At 55.4% G+C, this 13,502-nt stretch overlaps 1 protein-coding gene across 4 annotated transcripts; it reads left to right on the top strand.

Annotated features, from left to right (window-relative positions):
• The first annotated feature begins 25 nt into the window (after window positions 1-25).
• Mmab (metabolism of cobalamin associated B) lies at window positions 26-13,151 on the top strand. Of its 4 annotated transcripts, XM_028854758.2 has the most exons (9): window positions 27-217; window positions 1,421-1,482; window positions 4,101-4,194; window positions 6,213-6,270; window positions 7,225-7,297; window positions 7,548-7,645; window positions 7,870-7,934; window positions 9,365-9,424; window positions 10,612-13,151. In XM_028854758.2, the coding sequence occupies exons 1-9, from the start codon at window positions 102-104 to the stop codon at window positions 10,697-10,699; spliced, it is 714 nt and encodes a 237-aa protein (XP_028710591.1). In that variant the 5' UTR covers window positions 27-101; the 3' UTR covers window positions 10,700-13,151. The 4 variants fall into 4 exon arrangements, with proteins under 4 accessions (XP_028710592.1, XP_037054507.1, XP_028710593.1 ...); XM_028854759.2 differs by lacking the exon at window positions 7,870-7,934 and having other exon boundaries at window positions 26-217; XM_037198612.1 differs by lacking the exon at window positions 9,365-9,424 and having other exon boundaries at window positions 26-217.
• The last annotated feature ends 351 nt before the right edge of the window (window positions 13,152-13,502 follow it).

Raw genomic sequence — 13,502 nt, 5'->3', positions numbered from 1 at the left:
AAACGGCGATTGAGAGGTGGCGCGGCCCGTGGCGGGGCGGAGTCATCCCCGGGGCTGGACGGGTGCCTGGCCGGGTCAGCCCTGGGCTCCTGGTCCCGCGCATGGCTGTGTGGGTCTTTGGGGGCCGTTTTGGCCTGCGCGGGCATCTTGGCGCCTGCAGGCTGCTGGGTCTCCGTTTTCAGAGCCGCGGTCCTCAGGGCGAGGACGACGGGGACGGGTGAGTGTCAGGCTCGGAGGGTAATTCCAACCCTGGGGGGCGGGAGGAGGGAGAAATAATTGCATTGGCTCCGTGGGGTACGTTACACCGATGACGTGCTCTGTGGTCTGACGTCACTGGGTCGCCTGGCCGGGATTTCTTGGCACAAGTTGTAACTCGGTCCAGCTGGAGGCAGGCAGGGCACGGCATGACCGTGTGGGCCAGCAGGGCCCTCTGCTCGGATTTTGTCCGCTCTCCAGAGCGGTTTGTTGGGATTAGAGTTAGAGGACACCAGGCATCATCTAAGGAAGACGTGGTAGCACTTTGAAACTTGTACCCGTGGACTCCCGGGACCTTGGAACCTGCAGACTGCCACGGGCTTACATCATCAGCGTTTCCTGCCCAGTCCCCTGACTTTTGAATAGCCTTGTGAGGTCACATTTTGTTTGTAAGCTACATGCTTCAGTTATGCACTGCTATTTGGAAATGGCAGTCTCTTGAGCGGGAGAGCAAGGACTGGGGATGTGGTCCAGTGGCAGAATGTTTGTCTATCACGTCCACAGGCCGGAGTCCAGTTGCAGGCCTCAACAAAAAAAAAAAATCAAAAACAAATTAAAAGAGTGAAAATACCAGTTTTTCAAATTCCATTTTGACAGTGTTTGCATTTTTGTGTGACACTTGAAACCTTAGAAAATGTAAATGACCCAGTTTTCTTTCCCCCAAGAAGCCCTGACTTTGTGATAGAGGGCCGGAGTTAGGGTAGACTATGGGCAAGAGTTTGTGGAGGGTCCTGGTTCAGGTCAGGCTTACAATAGAACAGTCTGGGGCATGAATCCCAGCCCTGCCTCTTTCTGGAGACCTAGGAGGTGAATCTTGGTGAACTACGGTTTCCTCAACAGAGAAGTGAGTGTAATAGCTACTGGCTGATTTTGGGGGTGTGGGAGAAGCTGAGGGGTGATTCCAGAAGCTCGTGGACTATATGGAGTGACCGGTTAGTTCCTCCAGCAAGTGTGTGTCAGGCAGCTGCCATATGGGGAGAGACGTGGACACGAAGCTCAGCTTGCCCACCTGGGACTTTGTCTAGAAGGGATGGTGAGGGAAATGGCTGACGAGATTGCCATCCAGAAACGGGGATAAAGGCTGCCACGGAGGTCGCAGGCGGCGAGCTGGCCTGCACTCAATGGGGTGCACACTTAGCGTGTCTCGATGTCTGTTTCTCATTAGGGGACAGTCATCCTCGAAGGCACGCCGGCTCCCCAAGATTTACACCAGGACGGGAGACAAAGGTAGGGTGAGGACCCACGTGAGGAACACGAGGAGACACATCGCAGGCGTCGTTTTAAAGTTCTGCTGGCCTCGTTCTAGCCCATGGGCAGATCTGAAGATACATCACACATGTGAAGTGACATGAAAAAGGCACAAACTATTATTAAGTGTTCAAAACAAGTTGTAAAAAAGCTGGGAATAGGGCACACTTGTCATCCCAGCACTCGGGAGGCCGAGGTAGGAGAGTCACGAGTTCAAGACCAGCTAGAGTGACTTATCAAGCCCCAGGCCAGCCTAGGCTGCATCATGAAACCCTGTCTTGAACTCAAGGAAAGACCAGTTGGGGGACTGGAAGTGTAGCTCAGTGATTGTAGTGCTTGGCTAGTGTTCTGGAGGCCCTAGGTTCAACCCCAGAACTGCAAAACAAGATAAACAAATAAAAACAGTATGGCATGACCTAAGAACCCTGAGTCAGGGGTGGGGAAGATGGCTCAGTGCTCAGGAGCCTGTGCTACTCCTCCAGAAGGCTCAAATTTGGTTCCCAGCACCCACGTTGGGTGGCTCACACCTTCCTAGAACTTCAGCTCTAGAAGGATCCATTGCCTCTGACCTCTGTGGGCACCAGTACTCATGTACACCCGCACACACAATTACATTTAAAAACTTTTGAAAGAACTTTTAGTCCATTTGGATTAGAAATGTGTAATGGTAGGCATGTTGGTACTCGTGAGGCAGAGGCAGAGGCTGGAGGATCACTGTAAGCTTAAGGCCAGCCTGGGCTACATGTGTATGTGTGTGTATGTTGGTATGCCTGGGCTAATAGCAAGTTCTAGGCCAGCCTGGGCTACATGTCTCTAACGAAAAGAAAAAGAAAATGTGTATGTGTATGTGGGGGGGATTTAAGTACCTCTTTGGGCTTGGGGTTTTTATTATAATTTATGTATTGTCTTTAGTGTGTCTGTGTTGTGTGTGCTCATGTGCCTATGTCACAGTTGAGGTCAGAGAACAACTTTCAGGTTCGTTCTTTCTTCCCACCATGCGGTTCCTGGGGATTGAACTTGGGTCATCAGGCCTTTACCAGCTGAGCCATCCCACCAACCCTGAAATAGTTTATCTTTGACTGATGGCCAGGAGAGAGACTGTGGGAAAGAGAGATACACAAAAGTTCACATTCTTTCCTTCTATTATTTTTTTCCTAACGAGCAATTTATTGCTTCAATATTATAATCAGTACCAGGTGTAATATGACAGGGAAATAGACCACTATGTTGCCATTTTCTGTAACGTAGGACCAAGCAGATCATTAGCGGTTGTGCTTGGGGAATATCCTTCATATCAAAGTATACAAATGCGTAGGATGTGCTTAACGCCACTGAGCTATAGGTGAACAAAAAGCCAGAATTGGAAATGTTTCGTCACACATACGTTATCGTAACGATAGAAAAGAAACCATACGTAGGGGTGACAGATGGTGGATGGTGGTGTTGGTGCTTTCCACCAGACGGTCCAGGGACAACCTCCAGCCTGTCACAGTGGAATTCCGCAGTAGCTGCTGGACAGGACTTTTTATAAGGCAAAGCTTATGCTGGCACAGGGGCGGGGCCAAGGAGGGGCGGGGACAAGGAAGGGCGGAGCCAAGGAAATGGAGCTTTGTTATGGATCTTATGTGGTTGGGAAGCAGGGCTACTTCTGTAATTGAAGGGACTTAATGATTTTTCTTAGAAGGTGGGAGAGACAGGGAGGTGTTGGGACTGTGACAGACAAAGATGCACCGGCCATTCTCATTAGCCAGGAGAGCTGATGCCTGGTCGTCTTTGTGTGACTTTTGCTCAGGCATGGATCTTTTGATTTGTTGAGGTTGGTTTATCACAGCCACGAGACGTATCTCTGTGGTGGTCTGTGGAGTTATTTCTGTGTAACAACAATGCAGTGGACTGTCTGAGTGGCTAGCCAGCACCAAAGCCAGGCAGGAGCTGTGACCTAGGCTGAGGTCCAGACATGATGGACTGAGAGAGCGGGTGATACCCAGGTGCTTTGCTTCTTAAACAGGAGGCTTCATTTGTGGCCCCTAAGTCTAAACTAAAAGCATGCCAGGGAGCAGAGGGGACACCTTTGGTGGTAGTGGCCAAAAGGACACTTCATGCACACGGTGCATAGACATATATGCAAATAAACACCTATATGCATGAAGTAAACATTTAAAGTATGCCAGGAAAAATCTGTTTTTACAATCATTTTTTTTGGCCGGGCGGTGGTGGCGCTCGCCTTTAATCCCAATGCTCGGGAGGCAGAGGCAGGTGGATCTCTGTGAGTTCAAGGCCAGCCTGGTCTACAGAGTGAGTTCCAGAACAGCCAGGGCTACACAGAGAAACCCTGTCTTGAAAAAACAAAAACAAACAAAAAGTCTACATGTATGTATATGTACCATGTACATGCCTGATGCCAGAGAAGGCCAGAAGAAGGCATCAGATCCTGGAACTGGAGTTATAGATGGTTGTGAGCCACATGAGTGCTGGGACCTGAACCCGGGTCCTCTGGAAGAGCAGCAAGTGCTCTTAACCACTGAGCCATCCCTCCAGCTCCTGCCCCTCCCCCCCAGACAACCCCCAAATCTTAATGTGGTAAATATCGTCCCCAGGGTTTTCCAGCACCTTCACAGGAGAACGGAGACCTAAAGATGACCGAGTATTTGAGGCCGTGGGAACCACAGATGAATTAAGTTCGGCTATTGGGTAAGAGGGGCAGGAATGGGCCTTGATGTGAAGTCAGCCTGGGGCATCCGTGACAGCCATCACTCTGACGTTCTCCTGGGTGCCGGAGGGTCTTGAAGATTGCCTGGGTGGGTCTGTACGAGCTGTTAGCCCAGGCTGGTCGGCTCCATGGGGCTGCAGGCTGTAGTGGGCCTGTCCCTCGGTCACCACAGGGAGTGACCTTCTCGCCATCCCTGGCTCTGTCACTCTGAGCACACGTGAGCCATCAGGAGACAGGCAGTGAGGGAAAGAGGTGAGCCCAGGCGATCTGCAGTACCTCGGATGTGGCCTCCTCCTGAATGTGGATTTTAAAGTGTGCCAAAGGTTGAGACGGCTTACTCAGTGATTGCGTCTGCTCCCACCCCCGGTTCTTAGCTCACTGAAGGATTGTTTCCCGCCCTCACTTCGAGATGTTGCATGCTCCCTGTACCTCTGCCAAGTGTGGCCTTCGTGGAACCCAGGCTGATGAGGCACCTGTCTGTGGTGGTGCAGGTCCTGGTGAGGCTCGTGCCGGCTCCAGAAGCTTCCTGTGTGACCTCTCCTTCCCGTTGCACTGGTCAGAACCAGTCACATCCTGACACTGTGGGGTGGAAAAGGCCAAATGCGTGAGGATGACCGTGTGGGTGGCTGTGCCCGGCCACACTGAGGGTGTGAACGCTGACAGGCCTGAGTGCTGCCCCTCAACCTGCCTGCCTGTGGTCCTACCTGTGTAGGAATCAGGAAGACTTGTGTTCAAATCCTGTATCCCCGCTTGCTAGGTGTGCGACTTCAGATCAAACCAGACACCCTTGTTCTGAACCTCAGTTTACTGTTCTGTGAAATGGTCATGGCAGTACTTTCCCTCTGTTCTTATGAATCACTTCAGTAAATCTGCGTCTACCCCAGGACTGTACTTAACACAAGCACTAGTACTGTTTACACTTATCATTGATCATTGCCCCAGTAACTTCTAAGCTCATGGCTGCCCGGTGCCAGGAGTGCATGGACAGTGATGACAGGGATGTGTCCCAGCCAGCACAGCCTTCCCTTGTCACTCAGGGAGCCAGACGTTGGCACTGGACCGCTTGTGTGCATGTGGGCGTGCAAGCCTGTGCGCATGCACGTGCTCTGTCCTGATTGGAAGATGTTTTGTTTGCTGCTCCCCTGCTGGTCCTTTGCCTGTCCTCTTGGCCTCTCTGCCTGGGCACTTGACCAGAGGACCTGCCACTCCTACCCCCCATGTCCTGGTCTTCTGGCTTCCACAAGGGTCCAGCGTGGGAGGCAGCTGTGGGCGCTGGGAGAGAGGAAGTGTGGGGGGGACAGCCCGGGAGCATGGACAAACTGCCTGCCAGCTGAGCGTGGCCCTGGCAGAGCCTCCCCTGCTGTGCGGAGCCTGCTGGTGGCCCTGAGTTCAGCGTGCACCGGTGTCCCCTCCCTTGCCTCCCCAGCCTTCTGCTCTTGCCGCCGTCTCCCATCAGCCATCCGTTCCTGGGTCTGTGCTCGCATCTCCGAGAATTGTCCCTTTGAGAGTCTGTCCGCCAGGAATCCTTCCAGTGCGCTGCCATCTGTTCCCTCCCAGGCCTCATGGGTACAAGAGGGGCGTGTAGTGTTTACGGCTGTGTCTGGGAAGTTGTTTCCTCCTCTAGCCTACTTACCAAGGAACTCCTATTCATCCTTCAAAGCCCCACCTTCTTCCTCTTCACCATGTCAAGGACAGGTCATGCTCCCCTCATTCCTAACTTTGGCGCTGTGGTGCACAGCACACGTCTCTGTCTCCTGCCGGACAGACCCCAGGTCACCTGCTCCTGCTGTATCAGCAGGGCCAGCTTGAGCAAGGGCAGAAAGGAACAGCCCGCTGGGGATAAGGAATATAATGAAAGCGCTTTAGGAGGCCAATACCCCTGACCCCGTGGTGTTCTCTTTGCCAACAGGAAAGACTCTGCGTGGCTGCCGCCGTCGGTCACGTTATCTTGCGGCCCCACAGCATTCTGTCAGGGGCTAATTTTCCCTTCTCCTCCTAGGTTTGCCATGGAGTTGATCACAGAAAAAGGCCACACATTTGCCGAAGAGCTTCAGAAGGTAAGTAACATCATTGTCGCCCCCATTAGGACTTTTTGTCCCTGTGGCCTGGGGTGTTGCTGGCTTCAACCTCTGCCCGCTGCCTCTTTGCGTCACAGTCATTAATTACTCCTGAGAGCCGCTCTGTCCTCATTTCTGAAATCGGGACACTTAATCCTCCGGGAGGTGAGGGGCGGTGTGTAAAGGTGACTCTGCTCTCCAGGGAGTGTTCAGCAGTATTAAAGGATATCTGTGCGTGTCGCATCTGGCGGGGGGCGGGAACCTGCTGGTGTCCGTCTCCTGCATGGCACAGGACGGCCTCTTGGCCAAGAACAACCCGGTGCCAGTGACCACAGCCCGCGCTGAAGAGCCGCGCACTGGGGAGCCCAGCTGGAGGTCTCAGCCCTGCGGAGCTGCGCCTGTTAGTGTTGCTGCTGAGTCCTCACAGGGACCTGCCAGCCTGGGCAGCAGCACATTGCTCCTGACCTCCTGTGGGGTGCTGCGGTCTTCCGAGATCACTGTAGTCTGCTTGGGGCCTGCATGGCTCCCAGGAGCAGACAGGAGTCTTTCCTGAGTCTTCGGTCCCGCTGACCACTGCCCTCCATGTCCTGTCCTTCACCGTTTAGGTGGCACTGACTCATTTGGTCTCTTGGTCCGGAGCTGCCAGTGTAGAGAAAGAGGCTGCCTGGTGCAGGTGTGTGGGAGCCACACGTCAGCCAAGAAGGTGCCTCTTGGCCGGTCCTTAGCAAACCCTTGGCTCCCCAGACTCCTCTCAGGAGGCCTCATGGTGCTTAGTTGGGACAGTTTGCCTTCGGATGTGAATTCAGAAGGTCCGTTAGCTCCTCAGAGCTGTGTGCACGCTCCGTGGCACTCTGCACATGCAGTAGTGCAGGGCAGTTGCACGCTTACAGTACAATTGCACACTTCCACCCAGCCTGCCGCAAGTGCCCTTGCTTCTCTCCTCTTGCTCCCCAGATCCAGTGCACACTGCAGGACGTCGGCTCCGCCCTGGCCACTCCGCGCTCCTCAGCCAGGGAGGCTCACCTAAGTAATTCCCAGCCCTGCTCAGGGGGTTCTGGGGCCCTGGGGTGGGGGCCGCCCCGGAGTGTAGCCCGCTGGGTGTCCAGGTCCCAGGACTCCCTGGCAGGGCAGACAACGCGTTCCCTGTCTTGGGAAAGAAGTTAGCCTCAAGGCTGATGGGAACTCTTGGCAAGATGCCCACGCAGAGGGGTGTGGTGTCTCCCGGGTGGACTGGTGGCTGCTTACAGGAGTGGCCTTCCTGTCGCTTGACTCCGCAGAACACACGGCCTTCGAGGAAGGGACCATCACGGAGCTGGAACAGTGGATTGACAAGTACTCCAGCCAGCTCCCCCCGCTCACGGCTTTCATCCTGCCCGTAAGTACTGGGGGGCTCAACCTGGGGTGGCCAGGGTGGGTGTAGTGACAGAAACACATGGCCTTGCCATTAGTCCCGACTTTGGCTTTTACCACAGCCAAGCCGCCCCCAGCACCCCAGCCCCTGCTGACTTGAGGCCGTCCCCGGGGTGTCTGGTAGTGCTCTGGGAGGCAGAAGACTGCCCGTGTGGAGCAACGCTGGCCACTGCTCACTTTCTCTTTCAGTCTGGAGGCAAGAGCAGCTCAGCCCTGCACTTCTGCCGGGCTGTGTGCCGCCGAGCTGAGCGACGGTGAGGGTCCCAGAGGCCGATGCAGGAGCCTCGTCATTACCTGTGCCCCCCCCGCCCCGCCCCTTCTCTAGGTGTCTTCATCATGTCGTGTCCTGAGTCCCGTCCTGCAGAGGGGGCTGTGATAGGTGACCGCATACTGCTCAAAGGCCAAGCAGAGCTTTCCTTCGTGAGATTCACAAGAAGCCAGTGACACATTCCAGGCTTTCTGGGCTGGGGACGGGGGATAATAACATGAAAGGACCCTGCTAGAAGTGGGCAGAAAGGACCGTAGGGGCCCTGTGGTTAGGGAGGACCCAGGTAGAAGCTGTCCACAGTCCAGCCATCTCCTGCCCTTGCCTCATCTCCAAACTATAGTGTCCACAGTCAAGGGGTTCCTTACAGTTCCCCGGGAGTCAGGAGCAGCTTAGTTCAATTCTGTGGCTGGGGTCACCCTCCACAGCCCCCCATATCACAAGAGTTTTGTCCTTTACAGAAGGCTCTTAGACCCAGAGACCCCCAGATGTATCCTGGGCCTCAAAAGAGAAAGAGTTGTTTGTACAAAGTCACTCCCAAAGTCAGTGGGGCTCCCAGCAGTGAGCAGTGCAGGAGCCCACGGGTCAGCAGAGACTGAGCTGCTGGTGCATCCTCAGGGCAGCCGGCCGGCCCAGCCCCAGCCCCAGCAGTGACCCGCCAGGGTGGATGGATGCCTGGGTGAAGAAACCATGCTGAGTGGGAGGCGCCTGCAGGCCTGCCTAGGCTGAGACTTCTGGGCCACTGGCCAAGTCTGTCACCTTGGATAGGGCCCAACCCCCCAGGCTGCCTCAGGGGAGAGTACCAGCAGGGGGTTGGGGTGGGGTGTAGCCATACCATGGTGTCCCACAGGCACACTGTTGCAAGTGTATGCACACAGGCTGGCGTGGAAACCCCAGGCATTTAGAATTACAATTTAGGCCAGGTGGTGGTGGTGCCCGCCTTTAACCCCAGCACTCGGGAGGCAGAGCCAGGCGGATCTCTGTGAGTTCAAGGCCAGCCTGAGCTAGATCCACGACAGCCAGGACTATACAGAGAAACCTTGTCTCAAGCTAAAAAAAACAAAAAAACTAATTACAACTTAGACCCAGTAGCTCTTTGGGGATTAAGGACCAGATAAACCCCTCTTTGAAGTCGAGAGGCTGACAGCCTGCCCACACCGGAGCCCAGACCACGCTTGTTGGCACAAAGGCCAGCAGGCTGGGCTGTTGGCCAGCCTGCCCTCACCTTACCTGCTCCACCTCCTCCTTCACTGGCCAGGCCATGTCGTGTGTGTCCAAGGTCAGGGGTCCGCTGAGGCGGTGGTGAGTCTTTGTATCTGGTTCGCAGTTGTCGGGATTAGTTTGGGTGGTGAGGTCACGTGGTGATAGGTGTGTTGAGCTGGCTGTGTACCTGACTGTGTGTCCGTCCTCTCCTTGCAGTGTGGTGCCTCTTGTCCAGGCGGGAGAAACCGATGCCAATGTGGCCAAGTTTTTAAACAGGTGCTTGAGTGGAGGGTGGTGGGTCGTCTCTGATCCACCAGAAACGTTGGTGGGCCCTCAGAGCACCCAGAGCTAAGCCGCCTCCCCCACCCCCCCCCCCCTCCCTCCCTCCCTCCCTCCTCCTCCCTCCCTCCACATGTATGTTAGGAGTGTACGGTTTCAGGGCAGCCCTGCCCTGCTCTGCGAGGTAAGGCTCTGGCTAGGAAATGCCTGTAAGGGCCAGCAGGAGCAAAACCAAATGAAAGGAGCAAGGTGGTCTCAGGGTCTGTCCATGGAGCTGATGTCCAGGGCCTGGATGGTGTCCATCGGGAAGCCTGTCCAGCCAGCGTCTCTTCCTGAGACGTCCCAGTGGTCCACAGTCACGCCAGGCTCAGGCCCCAGTGTCGTGAGCCAGGCTAACAGTAGTCCCCTGCCCTGTGGTCAGCCTCCGCGCCACAGCTATACCTCTGGTTTCTACTGCAGCCTGGGGGCCAGCGGAGGGCTTAGGGAGAGGAGGGCACTGTACCCCAGGAGATGCCTAATTCTGCAGAAAGTGACCTCATAACGCCTGGCTATGTATGGGATGTCCCGTGTTTACCGCTCCCCCCCCCCAGGATGTAGACGGGCTTGGATCCCACAGGCTTCCTTACTCCTGTGGGATGTCACCAGACCGAGTGAGAGACAGCTCCTTTTTAACTCAGAAGCAGCAACCCTGAGGAGACCCTCGGACCTGGAGTGTTGTGCAGGTCAGGGCAGGTCATCCCCTCCCTGCGGGTTCCTGGAGTCATCAAGAAAGCAGCATGTCGCTGCCCTAGGAACACAAGGCTGGCTCAGAAGGGCAGTGCCAGGGCAGGCTCGTCCTCTCGATAGCCCAGGAGTTAGAGTAGTGGGTGCACCAGATGGAGGGAAGGTCTGTGGAGCTGGGCTCGGGGTAGGGGGGGAGCAGGGGGGCGTGGAGGAGAGCGTGACAAAAGCTTGCTGTGAGCCTCCAAGAGGTGAGACAGAGCCCCATGTGGACCTCAAGTAGCCTTGCGCCTCAGGGTAGGCAATAGCCCCGCCATCCATTATGACAAGAGGGTGTACTACCCACTCTTCCCACATGGTGCTCCTGGGGTGCGAGTTCACCCCTCCTTCTCGAAGACGAGCTAGGCCTGAGCCAGCTAGCATCAACCTCTCACGTCCTTCCTGTTACTTCTTCCTGCCCCCAGACTCAGCGATTACCTCTTCACCGTGGCCAGATACGCAGCCATGAAGGAGGGCAGCCAAGAAAAAATCTACAAGAAGCGTGACGTGTGAGACACGGAGAAATGGTGAGGGACCGTCCTTCACAGGCCCCTCAAGAGGCCATGGTAAACTAGAACAGTCATGTTGACAGACCGGAAGCGGGCCCGAGGTACAGACTGTCACCTCACACCCCTGCCTTCCCCCCGGGACCTCTGAGACTCCTGCTGCCTTTCTAGGCTGTGCTCGAACACATGGGACTGAGTTCCATACTGCAGGACGGCAACATAGACTGAAGGCTAAGAAGAAGAGGGGCCACTCAGCATTGGGAGTGAACGTGGGGAGGGTTTGAACCTTGCACTCGGGCTGTGTGTGTGTGTGTGTGTGTGTGTGTGTGTGTGTGTGTGTGTGCGCAAGACATAAAGATGCTGCTTCCAACTCGTCAGGCTGTTCAAGGATTTGAAGGAGTGTACCAGAGGCCCCTGGAAATGTAATTGTGATTTACCTGTGCCGACGGGGCTTTAAATGTCACATTTATAGAGGGGCAGGCAGGCAGGCTTGAGGAGCTTAGTCACCTCTGAGCCGCCCATCACTGCTGCCGCCATGCAGGGGTGACAGCTGCAGGTCCGCAGGGTGCACGTGGCGAATCCTGTCCCGGGGGGGCAGGAGGTGGGCGCCCCCCCCCCCCGCGGCGGCGGCAGTGGTGAGGATGAGGTCCTGAGGCCAACCCTGGGCCCTCTGCGGTCGCCCTGGACTGGTTTATGCTCCTGCGAGCCACACCACGGCTGTGTTTTATTCCGCCTGTCACCGCTGCTGCCTCTCACTGAAATGGCATCACCAGTGGCAGCTGTGTCCTTGGGAAGAGGGAGGGATGTTCATGAAAGGCTGGAGGCGGAGAGCCTGAGGCTCCCACGCCTCGTGGTGGGGAGTGACTGAGGAAGCGCAGGTCCGGGACCCCTGAGGACTCGGCTCAGGGATCTCTTCACTGCACCTGCTAGGTGCACCTTCCATGCCAGGTGTGGGCGGACTGGCCCGCTGCGGCTCCCCTGTTGCTCAGTCAGCAAGCATTTGCTTTCAGCTGCGTCCCCTCCCCACCTTCCTGCTGGCGTGACAGCCGGGCAGCCACGTGTGTATCTTCTGAATCCTTTAAAGGGCAGATGCCCAGGAGGGAGGAGAACCCCCCAGAAGGAGGAGTACCCCCAGGAGGGAGGAGAACCCCCCAGGAGGAGGAGAACCCCCCAGGAGGAGGAGAACCCCCCAGGAGGAGGAGAACCCCCCAGGAGGCAGCCCTGTCCAGTGCCACTGCAGCCACCATAGTGAGGCACCGGTTGGATACGGAGTTGGTGCTGTGTGTGTAAGACCAGAAACAGGAGCGCACGCTCACGGTGCTTAAGCATCATGCCGATCCGGGCCTGGCACGGGAAGCCTTGTTCCGAGAGCTTGCGGCAGCCCAGCCACCCTGCCTACAGCCACAGATCCTCCTCAAAAAGACAGGATGAACTCAAGAAAATAGCAACCTACACCCAAGCCTATGCCCTGACTGCCTTCCACACCTCGCCAGGGTTTGGGGTGGCGCTCACAGGGTAGATGGCAGCGTTCAGGCTCCAGGCATTGCCTAGCCTCGTGCACACCACCCACAATCCTCACGGGGCAGTTCCCGCTGCACGCTAACACAGCTGCAGAACTGTTTCTTTAAATTGTACCCATTTATCATTGATCTCTCTCTCCCCTCTTTGCGTAATTCAACCCTTAGAAATATTGCAGGAAGGCTCCCTATCTTTTTTAAATTTTTGTAAATAGCAGTTTTATTGAGATACAGTCCCACCTCCCATAAAATGCTTTTTAAAATGGACAGTTCAGTGGATTTTAGGATATTGCCCAGTTTCTGCCACCCCATAACTCACCCCCAGGAAGATGCCCCATAGTTCAGGACAGGCTCATTAGAACAGTACTCACCATCGTTACCAGAGGTGAGTCCTCAGCAGTGGTGCCCGTCAGTGCTACAGAAAGGGCCCCAACCACGTGTTCACACTGGACCCCTAGCATTGGGAGCGGGAGTTCACATTTCTGCAGGAAAGGAAACTGAGGCTCAGAACTGGCCTGGGCCGTGGTCTCATGACCCCCCCACCCCCACCCCCAAGCTTACCAGCACCCGACAGTCATTTTAATCACAGCCTGGGCTGTGGCAAGCAATGTCAGGCACTAATAGATCTGCTGTCGCATTTCTCAGCCGAGTTTCCCTTAACTGATGTTTCATGGCTATTGTTAATGTGCATTTTTCACTGAGTAATTTCCAGAGCCTGAACTTGTAGCACATCCCAATGATGAACGTCCCCAGTTCCGAGTCCCCTGTCAACTGCAATGTCACCCTTACCTCCTCCCCAGCACCTCCCGACAGCCCATCCAGTTTTATGAGCCCTCCGTCCCAGTGATCACGGCTGAACCTTTAAGAATCCAGACACATTTCAAGTTTAATTGAATAAAATTCTTTGTATAATAAATTCCGCATGAATGCTACATAAATCAATGCCTGGAAGAATTTGTGGCTCATCTCTCTCCCCAGACGGGGTTCGGGGATCCTGCTGGCAGTGCTGTGCCCAAGCTCGTCCTGTCTTGATCACCGAGAGGAATAAACTTGCCTTTGGGGGTCCTTGTAGAGGGTGTGGCTTTTGCTGTGAGGACCTAGAGCTGATCTCTGAGTCCCTCCTGGAAGACAGAGCCTTGTCCAGGCAGGGCAGAGGACGAGCAGACTGGGGTCTGGGAGCTCTGGGGAGGGGTCTCAGTCATTTATGGAATCAAAACTAAAGCCATCATTTGTCACCTTTGGAATCCGGGGGAGCTGCGCACACGCTCTCCTTAGTGTGGTGCACATGTTCTT

Source organism: Peromyscus leucopus, chromosome 23 (genome assembly GCF_004664715.2).
Source record: "Peromyscus leucopus breed LL Stock chromosome 23, UCI_PerLeu_2.1, whole genome shotgun sequence".
Classification (NCBI taxonomy): domain Eukaryota; kingdom Metazoa; phylum Chordata; class Mammalia; order Rodentia; family Cricetidae; genus Peromyscus; species Peromyscus leucopus.
The sequence above is the reverse complement of the archived record's forward strand: the minus strand, read 5'-3'. Positions and strand labels throughout refer to the sequence as shown.